Consider the following 19,501-nt stretch of genomic DNA (forward strand, 5'->3'; position numbering starts at 1 on the left):
AGTACATTCATTTACGAAGGTCAATGTCTCAAAAGATTTCTTTATGTCTAACTACCTAAGACACCACTTACAATGAAAATGGACCTGTATTCCCAGAACCCTTTGTTCTACCATATACCTCAAGTGCCCTAATGTTCACTATGTAAGACCTAACCTAGTTAGTCCTTCAGAAATGCAACAACTCAGGCTTGTCTGCATTAAATTCCATCTGCCATTTTTCAGCTCTTTTTCCAGCTGATGCAGATCCCTCTGCAAGCCTTCCTCACTGCCCACAACACCCCCACTCTTGTTGTCGTCATCTGCAAATTTGCTGATCCAGTGAACCACATTATCATCCAGATCATTAATATGGATGCAAACAACAGTGGACAAAGCGCCGATCCTTGTGGCACACCACTAGTCATGTGCCTCCAGTCAGAAGGCAACCCGTTACCACCACTCTCTGTCTTCTCCCGCACAGCCAATATCTAATCCAATTTACTACCTCTGCATAATGCTGCTTGTGATCATGTGAAAGGAATGTGTGAACCACAATTAAACAGTGGAACCTTTTCTGATATTCTCAACCACTAATTATGCGACAATTAGTGGACAGATTGAACAGAGATACAAGCTTTCTCTTTTCAAAAGAAACAGAAGGGAAAACCCACATCTTATTCACCGACTCAAGAGATTCTGCTGATGCTGTAAAACCAGAGTAACACACACATGCAGGAGGAACTCAGCAGCATTTTGTGTGTACACATTTCATTCACGGTCTTGAGTTTTAGAACTCAGTACAACCAACTGCCCTTAAAACACTTTTAAGAATGTTTTTGCTCTCCTTGAAAGCAAGAATGCATGTGTTTTTTTAAAAGAAAAATCAGGAGACTGTCACCTCACTCCCATTCAGTTGTTGAACCTGAAGCACAGAATTAGAATACAGCACAGCACAGGCCATTCGGCCCACAATGTTGTGCCGACCCTTAAACCCTGCCTCAATATAACCCTCCGCCTTAAATTCCTCCATATACCTGTCTAATAGTCACTTCCTCCTGCATACATACCATTTTAGTTAAAATACCAGTCTGGTTGCTGAGAGTGAACAAGTTGCTATTGCAAACCAAATATAGCCTTCACTTTGCTGTTCCCCGCAGCTCTTCCCGCTGCTGCCACCAGGCAGATACAGGAGCCTGAGCATTCACCACCAGGTTTGGGAACAGCACCTACCCCTCAACCATCAGGATCTTAACCAAAGGGGATAACTTCACATGCCTCATTATTGAAATGTTCCCACAAACAATGGATTCACTTCCAAGGACTCCATCTCATGTTCTCAATATTTATTGTTTATTATTATTTTATCTTCCTTTTTGTACTTGCAGAGTTTGTGTCTTTTGCACACTGGTTGAACACCCAAGTCGGTGTGGTCTTTCGCTGATCCTTTCATGGTTATTATATTATTATGGATTTATTGAGTATGCCCACAAGAAAATGAATCTCAGTGTACATGGTGACATATGTAGTTTGATAATAAATTTACTTAGAACACCATCAGTTCAAAGACAAACCTCCTTTTAAACTAGGAATGGCCCTTGTATTTTGTTTCAGTCACCTTCTTAACCAAAAGTTCAAGTTTCTTTAGAATCTTAGTTAACTTTACTCCGATCAACTGATTTAACCTAAAGGTTTACAATGTTTCAAACACATCTCCTTGCTACTCTATAAAGAGTTAGAATCGTATGTGTGCCAAATAGCCTAATGGATAAGAAACCTATGTTTTTAACCATTGTTATTCTGTGATAGAAGATACAGAAACTAGTAGAACAGCTCTGAAAACAACAGAAAGTCACGTGTTCTATAGGGCTCCAACAGAGATTCCCCATAACAAGTCCTGATGCAGGACTTCAGCCTTAACAGTCCAATAGATAAGAAACCCATGATTTTAATTCTTTAACAACTATGGGCAGAGAATCTAGTGAAACAGTGCTAAACACAATAGAAAGACGTGGATGTTCAATGGTGTTTCCAACAGTGATGTCCATAAACAAGTCCTGGGACACTGACAATTCCTTGCCTCCCAAAGATGCTGCTTGACCTGAGTTACTCCAGAAGGCTCTCCATTGCTCCATATTCCAGCATCCATGGTCTCTGGTGTCTCTATTATACTACTGTGCTGTCCTGAAGTTATGAGCACCATTCTCTCCCCAAAAACACAACAAATTCTTACTCACCCATATCGCAAGACTCACTCGCTTCCCGTTGATATTCAACTTCTTCATCAAAAAAGATGCCTACAAATAAAAATATATTTCTACTATTTAATGATGAAATAAAAGCTAGAGGCCTCTTTATAGATCTAGCGATCTCTTGATATACAGTCAGACCAAATTCTGCAGTACAGCACTCAAGTTTTCACTAACATTTGGGTGAAGAGATTATGGACCAACGTGAGTAAAGAAATTTTGTATTATGAATTCTGGTTACATGCATCGACTACATCAAGCACAAGAATTTTATACATGCTGGTTAGGTCACCTCACTGTACTAGACTTGAGTGTTCAGGCTCAGTTTCTTTAATGTCGCGAGACATGTAGGAGCCATGTTATCTATTTTCTGTCTGTTTGTATTATGTTTTGTGTTGGGTGTTTATTATGGATAATTTGTCGTGTGGGTTAGGCGTGGTAGAAGCGAATGAATCTAGCCATGTATTCATGCTTTGTCCAAGTTAGTTAGTTCTGCTTATTTACAATGTTCCCTTAATTATGCTGATTTGAATGCTAATTACTTCATTGCATTACTAATTTAGCTTCATTAGCTTTAACAGTACAAGACTGTTCATCTTTGCTGGTTTCATATTAAAGGATCAAACATACTTTTGTCGACTTGGAAGCGTATCACACAGTGACAACTCCCATATTCATCTTAGAAAGTTTTGATTTGTTTTCAAGTAACCGATAAAAGCATCTGTCAATGTCAGAGAATCTGAATCATGATTATTATCACTGGCATACATCGTGGAATTTGTTGTGTTGTGGCAGCAGTACAGTACAAAACAAAATTACTACGGTAGTTAGAAAAATAAATAAGAGCAAAGAGGAAGAGCGAGGTAGTGCTCATAGACAATTCAAAATTCTGATGGCAGAGAGAAAGAAGCTGTTCCTAAAGTATTGAGTGCAGATCCCAGCTTCTTTACCTCCTCGACAGTAAAATGAATAATGGGCTCAGTTTCACAAGAAACCCAACACATCTGGAAATGCTAAAAATCTGCCCATAAATGCATTTTGATTCTGTTTAAGTTACCAACTTAATGATGAAGACCATGGTGCAGCAAGGTAGGATGGGGGTTAACATAACATTTTACAGTTCCAACTGTAAAATTGGGGTTCAATTCCCACCGCTGTTTGCCTGAAGTTTGTCTGTCCCCCCATGAACACCTGGGACATGTGCCACATTCCAAAAGATTAGGGTTATCAAGTTGTGGGCACGCTATGTTAAACATAGAAACATAGAAAATAGGTGCAGGAGTAGGCCATTCAGCCCTGCGAGCCTGCACCGCCATTCAGTATGATCATGGCTGATCATCCAACTCAGAACCCTGTACCTGTTTTCTCTCCATACCCCCGATCCCTTTAGCCACAAGGGCCATATCTAACTTCCTCTTAAATATAGCCAATGAACCGGCCTCAACTGTTTCCTGTGGCAGAGAATTCCACAGATTCACCACTCTCTGTGTGAAGAAGTTTTTCCTCATCTCGGTCCTAAAAGGTTTCCCCTTTATCCTTAAACTGTGACCCCTCGTTCTGGACTCCCCCAACATTGGAAACAATCTTCCTGCATCTAGCCTGTCCAATCCCTTTAGAATTTTATATGTTTCAATAAGATCCCCCCTCAATCTTCTAAATTCCAGCGAGTATAAGCCTAGTCAATCCAGTCTTTCTTCATATGAAAGTCATGCCATCCCAGGAATCAATCTGGTGAACCTTCTCTGTACTCCCTCTATGGCAAGAATGTCTTTCCTCACATTAGGGGCACCAGAAGCATGGCAACATCAAGCACATCCTCACAGAGTTGGTCACTGTATGGTTCAATACATGTGTGACTAATAAAGCTGATCTTTAAACTCTACGCTTTTTGTCTCATGAAGTCTCCACAGTTAAGTGGGAAACTAATTATTCATTCACCTGGTACCACACTTTAGATTGAAAATGAGTATGTATTATGGCTGGCAGACAATTATACATGGTCTCATTGCTTGTTGAAACACGAGCAGAACAGAGCAAAGGAGGGAGGCATAGCAGCTGCTATATTTCATTAGGGGTTTGAGGAGATTTGGTACACTCACACATTTCTACAGAGGTACTGTGGAGAGTATTCCAACTGGCCGCATCACCATCTTGTATGCCCCCCCCCCCCCCCCCCCCACTGTAACACAGTCAGCTCCATCACAGGCCCTTGCCTCCCCAGCATCCAGGACATCTTCAAAGAATTGAACTTCTTGCATCCTTCACACACACACACACACACACACACACAGAGTCAAAATCTTTACATTATGTCTCCATCTAAATGTGCAATCATAATAATTTATAATAAATAGAAAAGTCAATGTAACGTAGAAATGCACTCAAATCAGTGTGAGTTAATCAGTCGGATGGCCTGGTGGAAGAAGCTGTCCCGGAGCCTGTTGGTCCTGGCTTTTGTGCTGCAGTCTTCCTCTTCAGATGTGCAAGGAGAGCAAATGTCTCCAAAAGCTGGCATCCATCATTAAAGACCCTCCCCACTCAGGACGTGCTCTGTTCACATTGTTACCATCAGGAAGGAGGTACAGCAGCCTGAAGACACACACTCAACGATTCACAAAGAGCTTCTTCCCCTCTGCCATCAGATTTCTAAATGGACAATGAGCCCATGAACTCTACCTCAGTATACTTTTCCTCTTTTTTACACTAATTATTTAACTTTAAAATATTATATATACTTATAATTTACAGTTTTTATTATGTATTGTACTGCACTACTGCTGCAAAACAACAAATTTCAGGACATATGCCAGTGCTATTAAACCTAATTCTGACATTCCATAGGATGTATGACTGACATGCTTCATTTAATTTTTGACCTAATGGAATTATAAAGCAATGAGGAAACCCCATGCATGGTTTGCTATTTGTATAGGTTAAAGTTCCCTAAAATGAACGGAAACATGTTTACGAGCACGTGGGCAAATTCTACGAGCTATTCTCTGTTGCTCCTCTCCACAGCTCAGTTCTGTGGAATTCACAAAAATCAATGAGGGAAACAAGTCTTCCCCCACCAAGACTCCAATTTTAAGACCATAAGATACAGGAGCAGAATTAGAACATTCAGCCCATCAAATTGAATCAAGCGCCAGAGAGGAGGCAACTCACAGGTCTCAGAGAGATTTACTTTCAGCGTTATTCTGGCATCCCAATCAAAGCACAATTCATTAGCAAGAGCAAATAAAATGAAGGCAGGGTCAAGCAGAGCAGCCATTGTTGGAGTGGGCCAGTGTTAAAGTGAGGAGGATTTGGCTCATCGGGTTTTAACGAGAAAAGACTTGGGAGAAGTAAGTATCTGGCAAGTTTCTTCTTCATCGTCTGTTAGTACACAGTCAGTACAGTGAAGCTGGCTCCAGGAGAGGTGTTGTGTTCTTCGTGTGAGATGTGGGAATCCTGTGAGACCTCCAGCCACCTGGATAACCACAGCTGCAGCTCCTCAGGACGAGTAAGGTAGATAGCTGAAAAGCAGGATCCTCGGGGTAGCAAGCTGTGGACTGCTGCCTGTGCCACGTGCCAGTGAGTGGCAGATGGAACACACTGTCAGAAAGTATATGGTCGTGCACTTTGGTAGAAGGAATAAAAATGTGGACAATTTTCTAAAATGGGAGAAAATTCAAAAATCTAAGGTGGAAAGGGACTTCAGAGTCCTCATGCAGGATTCCCTAAAGGTTAATTTGTAGGTTGAGTTGGTAGTGAGGAAGGCAAATGCAATGTTAACATTCATTGAGAAGGCCAGAATATAAAAATAATGCCAAGGCTTTAAAAAGCACTGGCGAGACCTCACTGGGAGTATTGTGAGCAGCTTTGGGCCCCTTAGAAGGTATGTGCTGAAACTGGAGAGGGTTCAAAGGAGATTAATGAAAATTATTCCAGGAATGAAAGGCTTATCAGATGAAGCATGTTTGATGGCTCTGGGCTTGCACCCACTGGATTACAGGCATTTCCCAACCTGGGGTCCACAGACCTCTCAGTTAATGGTAAAGACTCCATGGCATAAAAAAGGTTGGAAACTCTTGCACTGCAATTTAATAGAATGAGGAGGGGGGGAAATTGCATTGAAACCTACCAAATGTTGAAAGGCCTAGATAGAGTGGATGTGAAGAGGACATTTCCTGTAGTAGGGGGGAGTCTAGAACCAGAAGGCATAACGTCACACTAGGATGCCCATTTAAATGAGGAATTTTGTTAGCCAGAGGGTCGTGAATCTATGGAATTTGTTGCCACAGGAGACTAAGGCAGGTCATTAGGGTATTTAAGGCAGAGGTTGATAAAGGTTAATCAGAAACACATTTATATATCATATACTCATCAGCAGAAAGAGTTTTACTTCAAGGTTCAGGATTTCATGAAATCAAGTCTGACAAAAGATAGTTAACTGTATCCCTATTTCTCTCTCCAGCCGAGTACTTCCAGCATTTTACTGGTGGATTTTAATATTACAGGAAAAACTCAACCAGAATCAGGACTAAAAAATATTAAATACAGAATTCTGCACAATATGCAGTTAAACAAGGATCTTTGGAAAGCATAATTTAGCAATTAAAAAAGTTACTTAAAAAGGCCACAAACACTAGAACATCTGCAGATGCTGGAAATCCAAAGCAACACACACACACAAAATACTGGAGAGACTCATCAGGCCAGGCAGCATCTATGGGAAAAGAGCTCAACAGTTAACATTTCAGGCGGAGTCATGAAGAACAGCCTCAGCCGCAAGGCCGACAGTTTATTTTCCATAGATACTGCCTAACCCTCCAGTAGTTGGTATGGGTTGCTATTTAAAAAAAGGTATTATTTTCAACAGGTTGACTTGGCACACATGTCACCCCTGTGCGCGACCACGACTTCGCCCATTTAGAGCCTAAAACGTCGAGGGAAGACTTTGAGGTTGCGGGTTACAGAATAAGTAGCAGACATTATTACTTCGTCCTGACCGTTCACAACAAGTGCTTGAATCGAGATTGAACTAGAAGGGAGCAGACTGAAAGAGACAGCTTGCTGCAAATTAAAACATGAAAGAATAAAGGGGAAAAGGTCTAAACTACGCCGACGATTTGCGCTAATTTCGTGACATGTTTCCCCATTTTAAACAGCACAAAGTTCGTCATATTTAATTAACTATCCAGAATATGGTGATCCCACCGCCCTAAACTGCAGTCAATAATCGCTAATGTGACAATTAAATAGGCTGAAACTGGGTGGGAAAGAAAAAAATCTCTACACAGAACTCCCACCAACGTGTCGTAAACTTGGGACTTAAAAAAACATATCTATTTCCTCTCTGTTTCAACGTTAAAAACATTATATATTGTATTGACTTCCGTGCAGATTAATTTAGCATCAGATACAGACCCTATCCGATAAAGGGCGCAAAAATCATATTTATGCTCCGAAAGTTGCAATGAGATGTGTTAAATTCAAAGTGTTCTAAAAACTTTCATTTGCAGCGACACATCCATCGTAAAAACACGGTCGGTAAAGAATTGCTGTACCACTTGCACAAATAAACAGTCGTTTCCATATCTAACAGATTAGTTTCATATAAAACTCTCCCTAACAGATTAGTTACAATCAAGTTCCTCGCTGGTCACTTTCAGCCGCAACACAGGTATCACTGGCAAAAGGATCGGGTCAGTGTGCGAGGACGGCGCTGGCTCTCCTCGCCAGAACCCCACTCACCTGTAACGTGCTGATGTGTTTGTCGCTGAATTTATTCTCACAATATCGCAACACCAGGGAGGTTTTGCCCACACAGCCTTCGCCCAGCAGCACTACTTTGAAACAGTAGCTCTTGCCAGCAGCTGTCGCCATCACCGCGAACCCGGGAAGGCTGAGCTCGCAGGGGGAAATCTCATCAGAGCAGACACTACGGACGCTTGAATCGCCACAAAGCCTGTCGCCGTTTGGTTTCAACTGGACGCAGGCAAACTATTACCAAGCATTTGTGTTTTTTTCTCTCTGTCTAAAATGGCGCCCTCTCTCCGAAGTGCAGGTAACAATCAGCTGATGCGCTGCGGGGTGGGCAGTAAATGCGGCGGAGACGCCACCCACTTCCCTCCATCCAGCGCCGACAACTCGCATCACATGGGGGAAGATGTCCGTTTGGTCAGTCCCACTTCGAACAGACGGAACATCAGTAGGAAATGCTGAATCAATTGCAACCAGTTCTACTATTTTTAACATCCATAGCCCGGTCTCCGCCCACAGCCCGTTAGTTTAATGTCTGTTTGTATTGAATCTGCTGCACCCAGTCTTGCAGTCAATGAAATCCAGCTGTGTGTTTTCCCGATGTTTTTGCATGTGACCCCTCCGTCTTTTTCCCTTTAATTTGTCTTCCAGTTATTAATTTTCCTGCCGACTGTTAACTCAGTCAAAGCCATTCACGACAGCAGGCTGGAAAGTCGACTGTTTGATCTTTTCCACAGATGCTGCCTGGCCTGCTGAGTTCCTCCAGCATGCTTTGCTTTGGATTTCCAGCACCTCTCGTGTTTGTGAGGGTGGGAGGCAGTATTGTCAAAAGTCAGTCAGTCAGAATCAAAAGTCCCCAGATAAATTTGAGTTCCCTCAGCTCTAAAAGTGATTCAACTGGTTATAAACTGGGGTTTAATCAAGGATTTGCTTGAACTTGTTCTACTCGTTCTCCATTACTAATGTTTGTTAACAATGATCCATGGAATGTGAACGCTGGTGGGGAGGATGGTGAGGACCAGGAAGACTTTGAGCAGCTGGAGGAACTCAGTGGGCTGATCAGCCTCTGGGAGGGAAGGAAGTGTCCAAGTTTGGGGTTGAATCCTCCCAATTAATCTGCAACAGCCATGGATGCTGCTCAGCCACTGAGTTCCACCAGCAGATTTTTGCTGCTCCAGATTCCAGTGCCTGCAGTCTCTTTGTGCCTCTATTTTCTGAACTCCAACCTTGCTGTATCCGGGGAGTGAGGACTGAGGTGTGAGTTGAGACTTGGTCCAGGGCTCTGCCAAACACAAAAGAAAGGAGGTTGTGGTTCACGAGAAAGGAAGAGCCTGTGTGAAACGTTATGCCTTGGTGCTAATGCGATAGAAGAAGTGGAACTGGGAGAATGGGATTCAGCCCTGACAGGAGATGGGCTGAGAGGTGGCATTCTCCAAAGAACTGTGTAAATCTGTCAGAATCTCGTCCACTGGAGGCTGCAGGTCTGGAGGGGAACTATCCTAGAGTTGGAGGCCTATCTGTGTGTTTGAGGGGGTTGGTGGGTGAGAGGGAGGAAAAGGAAATGTTTTCCTGTTGTGTTGTTGTTACTCGAGTTGTTCTGCTCACCCTTGTGGGCATGCTATGTTGGCAGCAGGGTGCATGGTGACACATGCGGGCTGCCCCCAGCACATCCTTAGGCTTTGTTGGTTGATGACACAAAAGACTCATTTCATTGTATATTTTGATTTATATGTCCTAAATAAAGGATTCTGAATCAGAATCAGGTTTATTATCACTTACATTTGTCATTGTGGTTCCTTAAGGTTGTCATAGCCAGGGGTGGAAGTGAGGACAGGCTTCCACTACCTATTAAATGCTCCCAGTGGTGTGCATCTATAATAGACTCTGACGACCAAGCCGATCTCCTGGCCTTTGAGTGTGGCTGAGCTACTAAGCTCCGCAGAACCACCTCTACTAACAGGAGAAGGGGCAAGGGTGAATTGCTAGTGCTTTAAAACCAGTCGTTTCGAGCAGATGGGGCTTATCAGCTGTGGTTGCCAGCTCATCTAGGAGAAGAAAAACTCTGATCTCAAACCTCTGCTGCCTTATGGCTGTACTCATTCGTGGGGAAGGCTTCGGGAGTAAGCCCAGAGGGAAAAGTCCGGAGCTGGAGTTCTGGCAACTCCTACGATGTTGGTGGTGCCGAACAGTATCGGTGTCTGCTGTTCCTTCGGATTTATCAGCTGTGTGGAGAGCGGGAGTGCAGCATGAGCAACTGCCTATCGTACTAACCTGGCTTGCGTATGACAGCTGGGACGCAACATCCATAGTTGACCCTGACCAATGGAGGGCCACACGAGATAGATTAGATACTTCATCGAACCCAAAGGAAATTACAGTGTCACAATACAATTACACGTGCACAGATATACAAATATTAGAAGAGAAGAGAATAAAAAATAAGTTACCTTAAACAGTCGAACAGGAGAGGGTCATCACCTCCTTGGCTTTCGATTGACTCATTATAGAGCCTAATGGTCGAGGGTAAGAATGACCTCATATAGCGCTCTTTGATGCAGCACAGTTGTCTTAGTCTATTACTAAAAGTGTTCCTCTGTTCAGCCAAGGTGGCATGCAGAGGGTAAGAAACGTTGTTCAGAATTGTCAGGATTTTCTGTAGGGTCCTTTGTTCTACCACATCATCCAGTGCATCCAGTTTGACTCCAATAACAGAGTCAGCCTCTCTAATCAGATTATTGAGCCTGTTGGCATCACCCATGTTGATGTCATTGCCCCAGAACACCACTGCATAGAAGAATGTACAACAGACTGGTAGAATATGTGAAGGAGAGGCCTGCATATTCCAAAGGACCTCAGTCTCCTCAGGAAGGAGAGGCAACTTTGGCCCTTCTTGTACACAGCTTCTGAGTTGGTTCTCCACTCAAGTCTGTCATTCAAGTGTGCCCCCAGGTACTTGTAGATCATCACCACATTCACATCCTCACCATCAATAGTAATAGGGAGCAGTGCAGGTTTAGTTTTCTTAAAGTCCACCTCCATCTCCTTTGCCTTACTAATGTTGAGCTGTAGATGATTCAGATTGCACCAATTTACAAAGCCCTCCACCAGGGCCCTGTATTCATCCTCCCATCCTCCCTTTATACACCCAACTATTGCTGAGTCATCAGAGAATTTCTGCAGACAACATGACTCAGTGTTGCATCTAAAATCCTAGGTATTCTGGGTAAACAGGCAGGGAGCCAGAGAGGCCAGTGCTGCTTATAGCCACGTCTGGCACACGGCTCTGAAGCCGCACAAACTGTGGTCTGCCAGTCAAGTAGTCCATTATCCAGGATACAATGGAAGTGCCAGCCTGCATTGAACGGAGCTTTTTCCTTAGCACTGAGGGCTGTATGGTGTTGAAGGCACTTGAGAAATCAGAAAACATGATCCTCACAGGGCTGCCATGCTTATCTCAATGGGAGTAGGCTCTGATCAGCAGGTAGATGACAGCATCATTGACTCTCCTGATAGGCAAACGGTAGGGGACTGAGGGCTGATCTGACCAGGGGCCAGGATCAGCCCCTCTAGGGTCTTCATGATGTGAGAGGTCAGGGCCACTGGACGGTAGTCATTCAAGTCTTTTGGTTGGCCCTTCTTGGGTACTGGGACCACACATGATGTTTTCCACACAGATGGGACCCTTTCCAGGCTGAGACTCAGATTGAAAATGTGCTGGAGAACTCCACTCAACTGCTCAGCATGCTCCTTCACGACCCTGGGGTTCACACTATCCGGTCCCAATGCTTTGCCGTGTCTGAGTTTCCCCAGAGCCCTTCTCACATGCTCAGTAGTGAAGGTGAGCCCATGATGATTGGGGAGTTGGTGGAAGGTAGGAGCTGAGGGAATTGAAGATTGGGACAATAGCAGTTGGTATGTGGAGGTAGATGCAGGGCAAGGAGGGTTTGTACACAGTGGTGGCCTGTGTTGTTCCTCCAGTTGTTGAACTGAAAGGGGAAGGATGGAGGAGCTGAGTTGTGAACAGGAGGGCAATTGTCAAACCTATTGAAGAATTGGTTTAACTCATTTGCCCATTCACAGCTGCATTCTGAGGCTCTACAGCTAGGCTGATTGAAGCCAGTGATGTTCTTCATACCTCTCCACACCTTCCGTGTGCTACTCTGCCCAAGCTTGATCTCCAGATCTCTCCTGTCATTGAGAAGATCCTTTAGATCATTAGTGACCTCTGGTTTGTTGTTAGGGAAGCAGCAAACAGTCCTTGATGGCATTACAGTGTCCACACAGAAGTTTATGTAGTCAGTGATGCAATCAGTAAATCTGTTAAGGTTCTCCCCATATGGTTCAGTAACCTCATTGTGATGGTATTGGGTTTGCTGACTACGAAGCTCAAAACTCAAACGAAGACCTTAAACCCAATCAGATATAGATAGCTACAGGTACTCCTACTAAAGGGAGGTTATACTGTAACTACCTACCCTTCAAGGACTAGTTCACTTCCCTGTTTATCCTCCATGCCATGTGTAACTGCGAATACTCACTATCTGAGCAGTGGGTCCGCGCCCCTCCCTACCAGGAAGATACTTCCAGCTAACAAAGTAGTTTAAACACAGTTCGTTTATTTTTAGTGATACATGTTTAAATTCTTAAATCACATTTCAAGCTCACTGTTCTCTATCTTAAAAAGATTTCTGAATTACAACTTCTAAAACACAAAGGATTTCCTGTAAGCTAAAAAGACATACCAACGAGTTGCAGAGGAATAAATCGGCTGTTGCAGAAATCAAAGGCGGATGAATGGATTCCAGTTCACCTTGTCTTTCTGTCATTCTTCCTGATGTTTTTTAACAATTGCTAATAGGCCTGACTGTTCTCTACATTTATACTGGGTTTTTTTGCTACTTGGGTGACTTCACACATATATGATTTGTTTACAGAAACATTTTACACAGTCGAGAAGCTTCTGGAGACAGATTAGCTAGGTACCCACAATGCTGTGAAGCTGACTCTCTCCGCATACAAGCCTACCAACTATTAACAGATCAGCTATTTGATGTTCTAAGTGATAGTAACAATCTGGTCTCTAAGCTTTTTGAACTAAATAACCTAGTCATATTGTCTGGTTTGAAACGAGGCCAATTAAATAATCTCATTGTTTTACACTGCAACTCTTGAATAATCACCCTCTTGCTGTGGGGTATTAGTTTGTGATATATGGACAGTGTTGTTTGTTTACAAAGCTGTCCCTTTAACTTCAGACTGACTGTTGCTTGCCATGTACATCAAGAACTGAAGATTAGCTACCGTTTACAAGAAGAAGCTGAACGAAGAATATTGTTTGGAAGTTTACCTTACTCAAAAACGACCCTTTGACTTCTAGAAATTTCAGCTCTGCTTGGCAAAAAAGAAAGGCCTGCTGGCCCTGGACAGTGAATATTGATCACATCGTGATTTCTGTTGTTGCTTTGTTGTAGCAGGACAGTGTAAGACATTTAAATATTGCTATAAACAGTGCAAAAGGCTAATAGTGTTCATAGATTCATGGACTACTCAGAAAGCAGGTGGTGGAGTGGAAGAAACTGTTTCTGAAAATTCTGAAAGTGAATTGTTCTGTGATCTTAGCGATCCATTTGCAAACCTTTCATCACTCTTTGAGGAGACATCAACAGTGCACTGTTCACTTGTGGTGTGTCCTCCGAATGCTTGGCCGTTATATATTAATTATTTGATTGGCTGTCATTATGGAAGCTCAATTGTGATGTAGGGAGGGGGTCTCATTGCTGATTGGTTGCATGGCAAACTCTGTGCGTTGTCTGGAATTTTGCCCACATTGGCTTATAGACGGGATCGAGGTGTACATATCTGTTTATAGATTGTTTGCTGAAAACCATGCTTCTAGGAATTCTGTAGCATGTCACGTGCTTACTTGCGCCATGACATTCACTGATACCCAGTCGAATTTGTGCCCCTCTCGATCTTCATGGGAAGAGACTAGGGAGAGTTGGTCATGCCACTTCACAGCCAGTTGACATTCAAGGATCCTTGTGGATAGTTTTTTCCCAGTTTGGCCAACGGAATAATTGCTGCAGCCCTTGCATTGGATTTTATAGACCACATTGGTCTTGTCTAATAGCTTGATTTGTTCTTTAGGTCTGCAGAGTAGACCTCAATTTACCTGTTGGTTTATGTTCCTAAAAAGTTGAGTGTGGGTTTTCACGTTCCTGTAACTTTTTCCGGATGAAAATAATTCAAAGAGGTGTGTCCCCGATGCAGGTGGATGCTGCCTTCTTGAGTCACTGCATTTTGAGGTTGCCGTCGATGGCAGGAAGGGTTATGCCCCTGATGAAAATGGCTGAGTCTACAATCTTCTGCACCCTCTTATAATCCTCTGCATTGGAGGCTCCATACCAGGTTATGATGCAACCAACCACAATGCTCTCTACCCTACATCTGTAGGCATTTGCTAGAGTCTTTGGTAACATGCCAAAACTCCTTAAACTCCTAATGAAGAGAAGTCACTTGCATTCTTTCTTTGTAATTGTATCAACATGTTGGGCACAGGATAGATCCTCTGAGATGTTGACTTGTAGGAACTTGTAGCTGCTCACCCTTTCCACCGCTGATCCCTCAACGTGCATGCTTTCCTGACTTCCTCCTAATGTCCACAATCAATTACTTGACCTTGTTGACGTTGGATGCAAATTTATTGATGCAGCACCACTCATCCAGCCAATTTATCTCACTCCTGTATACTGTACCTCCCTGTTGCAATAATTGAACCATCGGCAAATGCATAGATGATATTTGAGCCACACCTAGCCACACAATCATGAGTATAGAGTACGTAAAGCAGAGGGCTAAGTGCGCATCCATGTGATGTGCCTTTGTTGATTGTCAGCAAGGAGAAGATGTTAATAACGATCCATACTGACTGTGGTCTCCTGATGAGAAAGTAAAGGATCCAGCTGCAGAAGATTGTAATCGATGTTTGTCCCTTGTCTATAAGATGCAGACAAAGAGTCCTAGAAAGAGAGAGGCAAAGTCACAGGTTGAATTGAATTGAATTGACTTTATTTCTTACATCCTTCACATACTTGAGGAGTAAAAATCTTTACGTTATGTCTCCATCTAAATGTGCAATGTGCAATCATAGTAATTTATAATAGAAACATAGAAAACCTACAGCACAATACAGGCCCTTCGGCCCACAAAGCTGTGCCGAACATGTCCATACCTTAGCACTACCTAGGTTTTACCCATAGCCCTCTATTTCTCTAAGCTCCATGTAGCAATTCAGGAGTCTCTTAAAAGACCCTATCATATCTGCCTCCACCACCACTGCCGGCAGCCCATTCCACGCACTCACCGCTCTCTGCGTAAAAAACTGACCCCTGACATCTCTGTACCTACTTCCAAGCACCTTAAAACTATGCCCTCTCATGCTAGCCATAATAATTTATAATAAATAGAACAGTCAATGTAATATAGAGTACACTCAAATCAGTGTGAGTTCATCAGTCTGATGGCCTGGTGGAATGAGCCTCCTGGCTTTTATGCTGTGGTATCACTTCCCAGATGGTAGCAGCTGGAATAGATTGTGGTTGGGATGGTTTCGGTCCCCAATGATCCTCTGGGCCATTTTACACACCTATGCTTGTAAGTGTCCTGAACCATGGGAAGTTCACAACTACAGATGCACTGGGCTGTCCGCACCACTCTCTGCAGAGTCCCGCGATTAAGGGAGGCATGCAAAGCTGGGAAAGTGGTAGCCAAAGTCACTTTTTGTTTGAGGTCTGTATGAGTGCAGAAGGCAGCACCAAAATTGTCATTAATTTATTATGTCGCTATTAATACAACCAGTATAATTACTTTTTTAGATAGGTTGTAAATTAAATTGTGAAAATTGGAAGATAATACAATTAACTGTGTGCATTGGAATGAATAATTTTAAATTAATTGAAAATAAATCCAAGACAAAAGATTAACAAAGATAACTCACTTGCTTCCCTGTGAGCTCTAATGTTTTTCAGGATCTAAGTTGTATCAGATGGAAAGGAACTGATGCCACTGTGCTTATGGAAACAAACATCCACAGAAAAAAGAACAAGTTCTAATTTGAATGTAAGGGAATGAAATCCATCTCCTAAATAACTAAAACTATTTACAAATGTATTTACAAAACTACAGCAGTTAAAGGAAGGCAAAGAAGGTTGTAAAAATTAAATTTTAAACATGGACAAAAAGTTTAAACCTGCAAGGGGTATAAATAGTGGGATCATTGAAAGTGGATTGAAATAAATTAAGCATTGTCATACAAGTCTAATATAATTTATTATTTCTCTTTCTCTATTTTAATATTCCTGTTCACATTTTTAGATTTTCGGATCACCAATGCTAGAACATATGTATATTCTTCCTTACATCTTCAACCTAAAAATTCAGGATGTCATGCCCATGGAAACAGACACTTCGGCTCACTCTGTCATCGAGTCATAGAGTAATACAGAACAGAAAAATGCCATTTGTCCAACTCATTCATACCAACCAAGATGCCCATGTAAGCTAGCCCCATTTGCTTTTGGCTCATATCCCTCGAAACCTTGCAGCAATCCAAGTGTCATTTAAATGTCGTCATTTTTCCTGCACCAGTCTAGAAGAATTCACACGGAGTCTAGGGTTTACATTCAGAATTAACTTTCTCTTTATTGCAAACTGATAGTCACTCATCCGAGAACAAATGTTCCCAATTACAAGTTTTCATTATACATATACCATTTCTCCCCCTATCTCTACCTTGCATGCACAGTGCGTACATAGAGTGAGGTAAGCCTTCTGCAGTGTCAAGCTTCAGTCCCCATGTTCTATGTGAGCTGTGTGTAGTTTAGCTTTTACCTTCAATGTACAATGGAAAGTTTCCACCCTGGAGTGTTATGAAGCCATTTTTATGCTAATAGCCATAAGACATAAGAGCAGAATTAGGCCATTCACCACATTGAGTCTGCTCTGCCATTTCATCATGGCTGATTTATTAGATGTCTCAACCCCATTCTCCAGCCTTCTCCCCATAGCTTTGACAACCCTACTAATCGAGAAACTGTCAACCTCTGCTTCAAATATACCCAATGGTATATACCCAATTGGCCTCTACAGCTCTCTGTGGCAATGAATTCCACCAATTCACCAACCTTTGGCCAATGAAATTTCTCCTCATCTCTGTTCTAAATGGACGTCCTTCTACTCTGAGGCTGAGCCCTCGGGTCCTTTATTCCACTTTTCCTCTTACATCCTCATCAAATCCAACTCTGTCCCTTACCTGCCTGGCTGACACTAAACCATGGACAAATGATGGTGGCCAATTAAGTGACTAACCTGCACTCTTTAGGATGTGGGTGGAACCTGGAGCATTGGAAATAAACCTGCAAGAACATGGGGAAAATGTGGAATATTCTCAGCCAGCACCAGAGACTAGGATCAAACCTGGGTCTCTGGATATGTGAGGCTGTGTGTCACTGGGACATAGTGCCACCTCCTCTGCTACAACGGTGAAGACAGTGCCTGTGTTTTCTTGTTTCTGCTTTATTTCCATCAGCTTTAAGCTATTCACTCTTATTCATATTCCATAAGCTAATCCATTTTGACTGTTTGTTCATTCATTATGACATGGACGATCATGGCCTTTCCACGACCATGATTGTTCTTGGCAAATTTTTCTACAGAAGTGGTTTGCCATTGCCTTCTTCTGGGCAGTGTCTTTCCAAGATGCTTGACCCCAGCCATTATTCATTTTAATATTTTATGCATACATTTTATATTTATTTTATTTAAAGAAGCCTTCCGCCTCAACAATATTATTGTTGTATTTTTATTTTTTCTCAGCTCAAGCTGGTAAAACCTGAGATGCGGGCAGAGCCAAGCACACTCATTGCTCAATTGCTAAGAACTTTCGGACTATTCTAGTGGTGTTTAGTATTGAGGCTTTCTGAAGACTTACATAGATATTGGTGAGTAGCCCTGATTGTTTAATGCGATTGTGTAGTACCTTTGGGATGATACCGCTTATAAATATCACTAGCGGGCCAATGTGTTAATGTTCCAAAGTCTTTCAATTTCCTCTTTTAATTCAGCATATTTCTGGTGTCTTTCACTTATTGATTTCTGTATGTTATATGTGTTTGGAATAGCTATATCTATTAAGTAAGTTGATCTTGCTTGTTTATCCTGTAATATTATATGCAGTATGCAGACAGTTATTATGGATTTTTCTATCTGTAAGAATGGATCGGTCCTAATATAATTTGTAGGACTCTGACTCAAACTGGATCAGACTTGTATTTATAGTAAGGTATGATATCTTTTATCCGATTGCATTTAAAGCAAGATTTTGGTGAATTATGTTTGCCACTTGATTGTGCCTGTGTAAGTAATCAGATTGAGTTAAATTGCTGCAGGATCCTGTAATGTGTTGGATTGTTTCTGGTTTCCTTTGTCAGTTTCTGCATTTATTGCCTTGAATTTGTTGTTCTTTCATAATGTATTTTTGATATTTTTTGTGTTAACCACCTGGTCCTGCATTGCCACAAGGGGCCCTTCTGTTTCTGGAAAGGGTCTCCAACTCTGAGCCAGGCATTTGACACTTCTTTGTCGATATCTAGTCTACTCAGATCATGGGGGTGTCTTCCATTTTTCTTCAGTAGTGATAATTTCTTCATTTTTCTGAGTTGTGCTCTCATTTAAGTTTAGTGGTGTGTACTTCTTATCAGAATGCATATGATCATGTGGAGTGCTGAATACTGTTTTCATTGATGAAACTACATCCTTAGATGTTTTATCTGACTCTTGTGTAAACTATTTATGTCTGTTATTCCTCTTCCTCCTTCTGTCCTAGCAAGTGTTAATCTAAGCACATTCAAGTTTACACAATGTTTTCTGAAATTCTTATTTTTCTTTGTAAACTTTCCAGATCGGTTTCAGACCAAGATATTACATCAAAAGAATACACTAATATGGGTATAGCAAAAATGTTTATTACCTTTGTAATGGTTTTACTGTTGAGCTTTGTTTGACAGATTTTCTTAAGCTTTGAAGTAAATTCTGTCAAAAGTTTTCCCTTTATCTATTTTCTTTCCTTGTTGATATCCCAGATACTTATGTTTCATATTCATCCATCAGTTGCATTGTAGCTTGCTGTTTTATATTCTACTAGCTCTGTTGCACCTTTCTTTACGTTTAATGTTCTGCACTTATCTAGTTCAAAGTTCATGCTTATATCTTTAGAAAATAGTTCTACTATTTGAATTAATTGGTTTCACTTTACTGATGAAGGACCGTATAATTTCAAATCATCCATGTATAGAATATGTGACAAGGTATAATTTGGTTGTTTCTGATTTCATACCCTATTTTCATCCAATTTAGTATATTAGAGAGTGGGTTCAAAGCAAGTCAAAAACCATAGCGGGCTTAGAGAGTTGCCCTGGAAAATGACTCAATTTATTTTAATAATGTTGTTTGTTCTTTTTTGGTTGTTAATAGAT

The 19,501-nt window shown here is 41.9% G+C and overlaps 1 protein-coding gene across 1 annotated transcript in view; it reads right to left on the reverse strand.

Annotated features, from left to right (window-relative positions):
• Positions 1-8,101, reverse strand: part of LOC140717263 (ras-related protein Rab-21-like) — a 28,451-nt gene extending 20,350 nt beyond the window's left edge. Inside the window, exons 1-2 of the mRNA XM_073030657.1 lie at positions 7,962-8,101; positions 2,214-2,273 (exon numbers count right to left, since the gene is read on the reverse strand). Of these exons, the coding sequence (XP_072886758.1) occupies positions 2,214-2,273; positions 7,962-8,093 (192 nt within the window). The 5' untranslated portion in view covers positions 8,094-8,101. The remainder of the gene's footprint in view (positions 1-2,213; positions 2,274-7,961) is intronic.
• Positions 8,102-19,501: the final 11,400 nt, after the last annotated feature.

This window comes from Hemitrygon akajei, chromosome 27 (genome assembly GCF_048418815.1).
Source record: "Hemitrygon akajei chromosome 27, sHemAka1.3, whole genome shotgun sequence".
NCBI lineage: Eukaryota > Metazoa > Chordata > Chondrichthyes > Myliobatiformes > Dasyatidae > Hemitrygon > Hemitrygon akajei.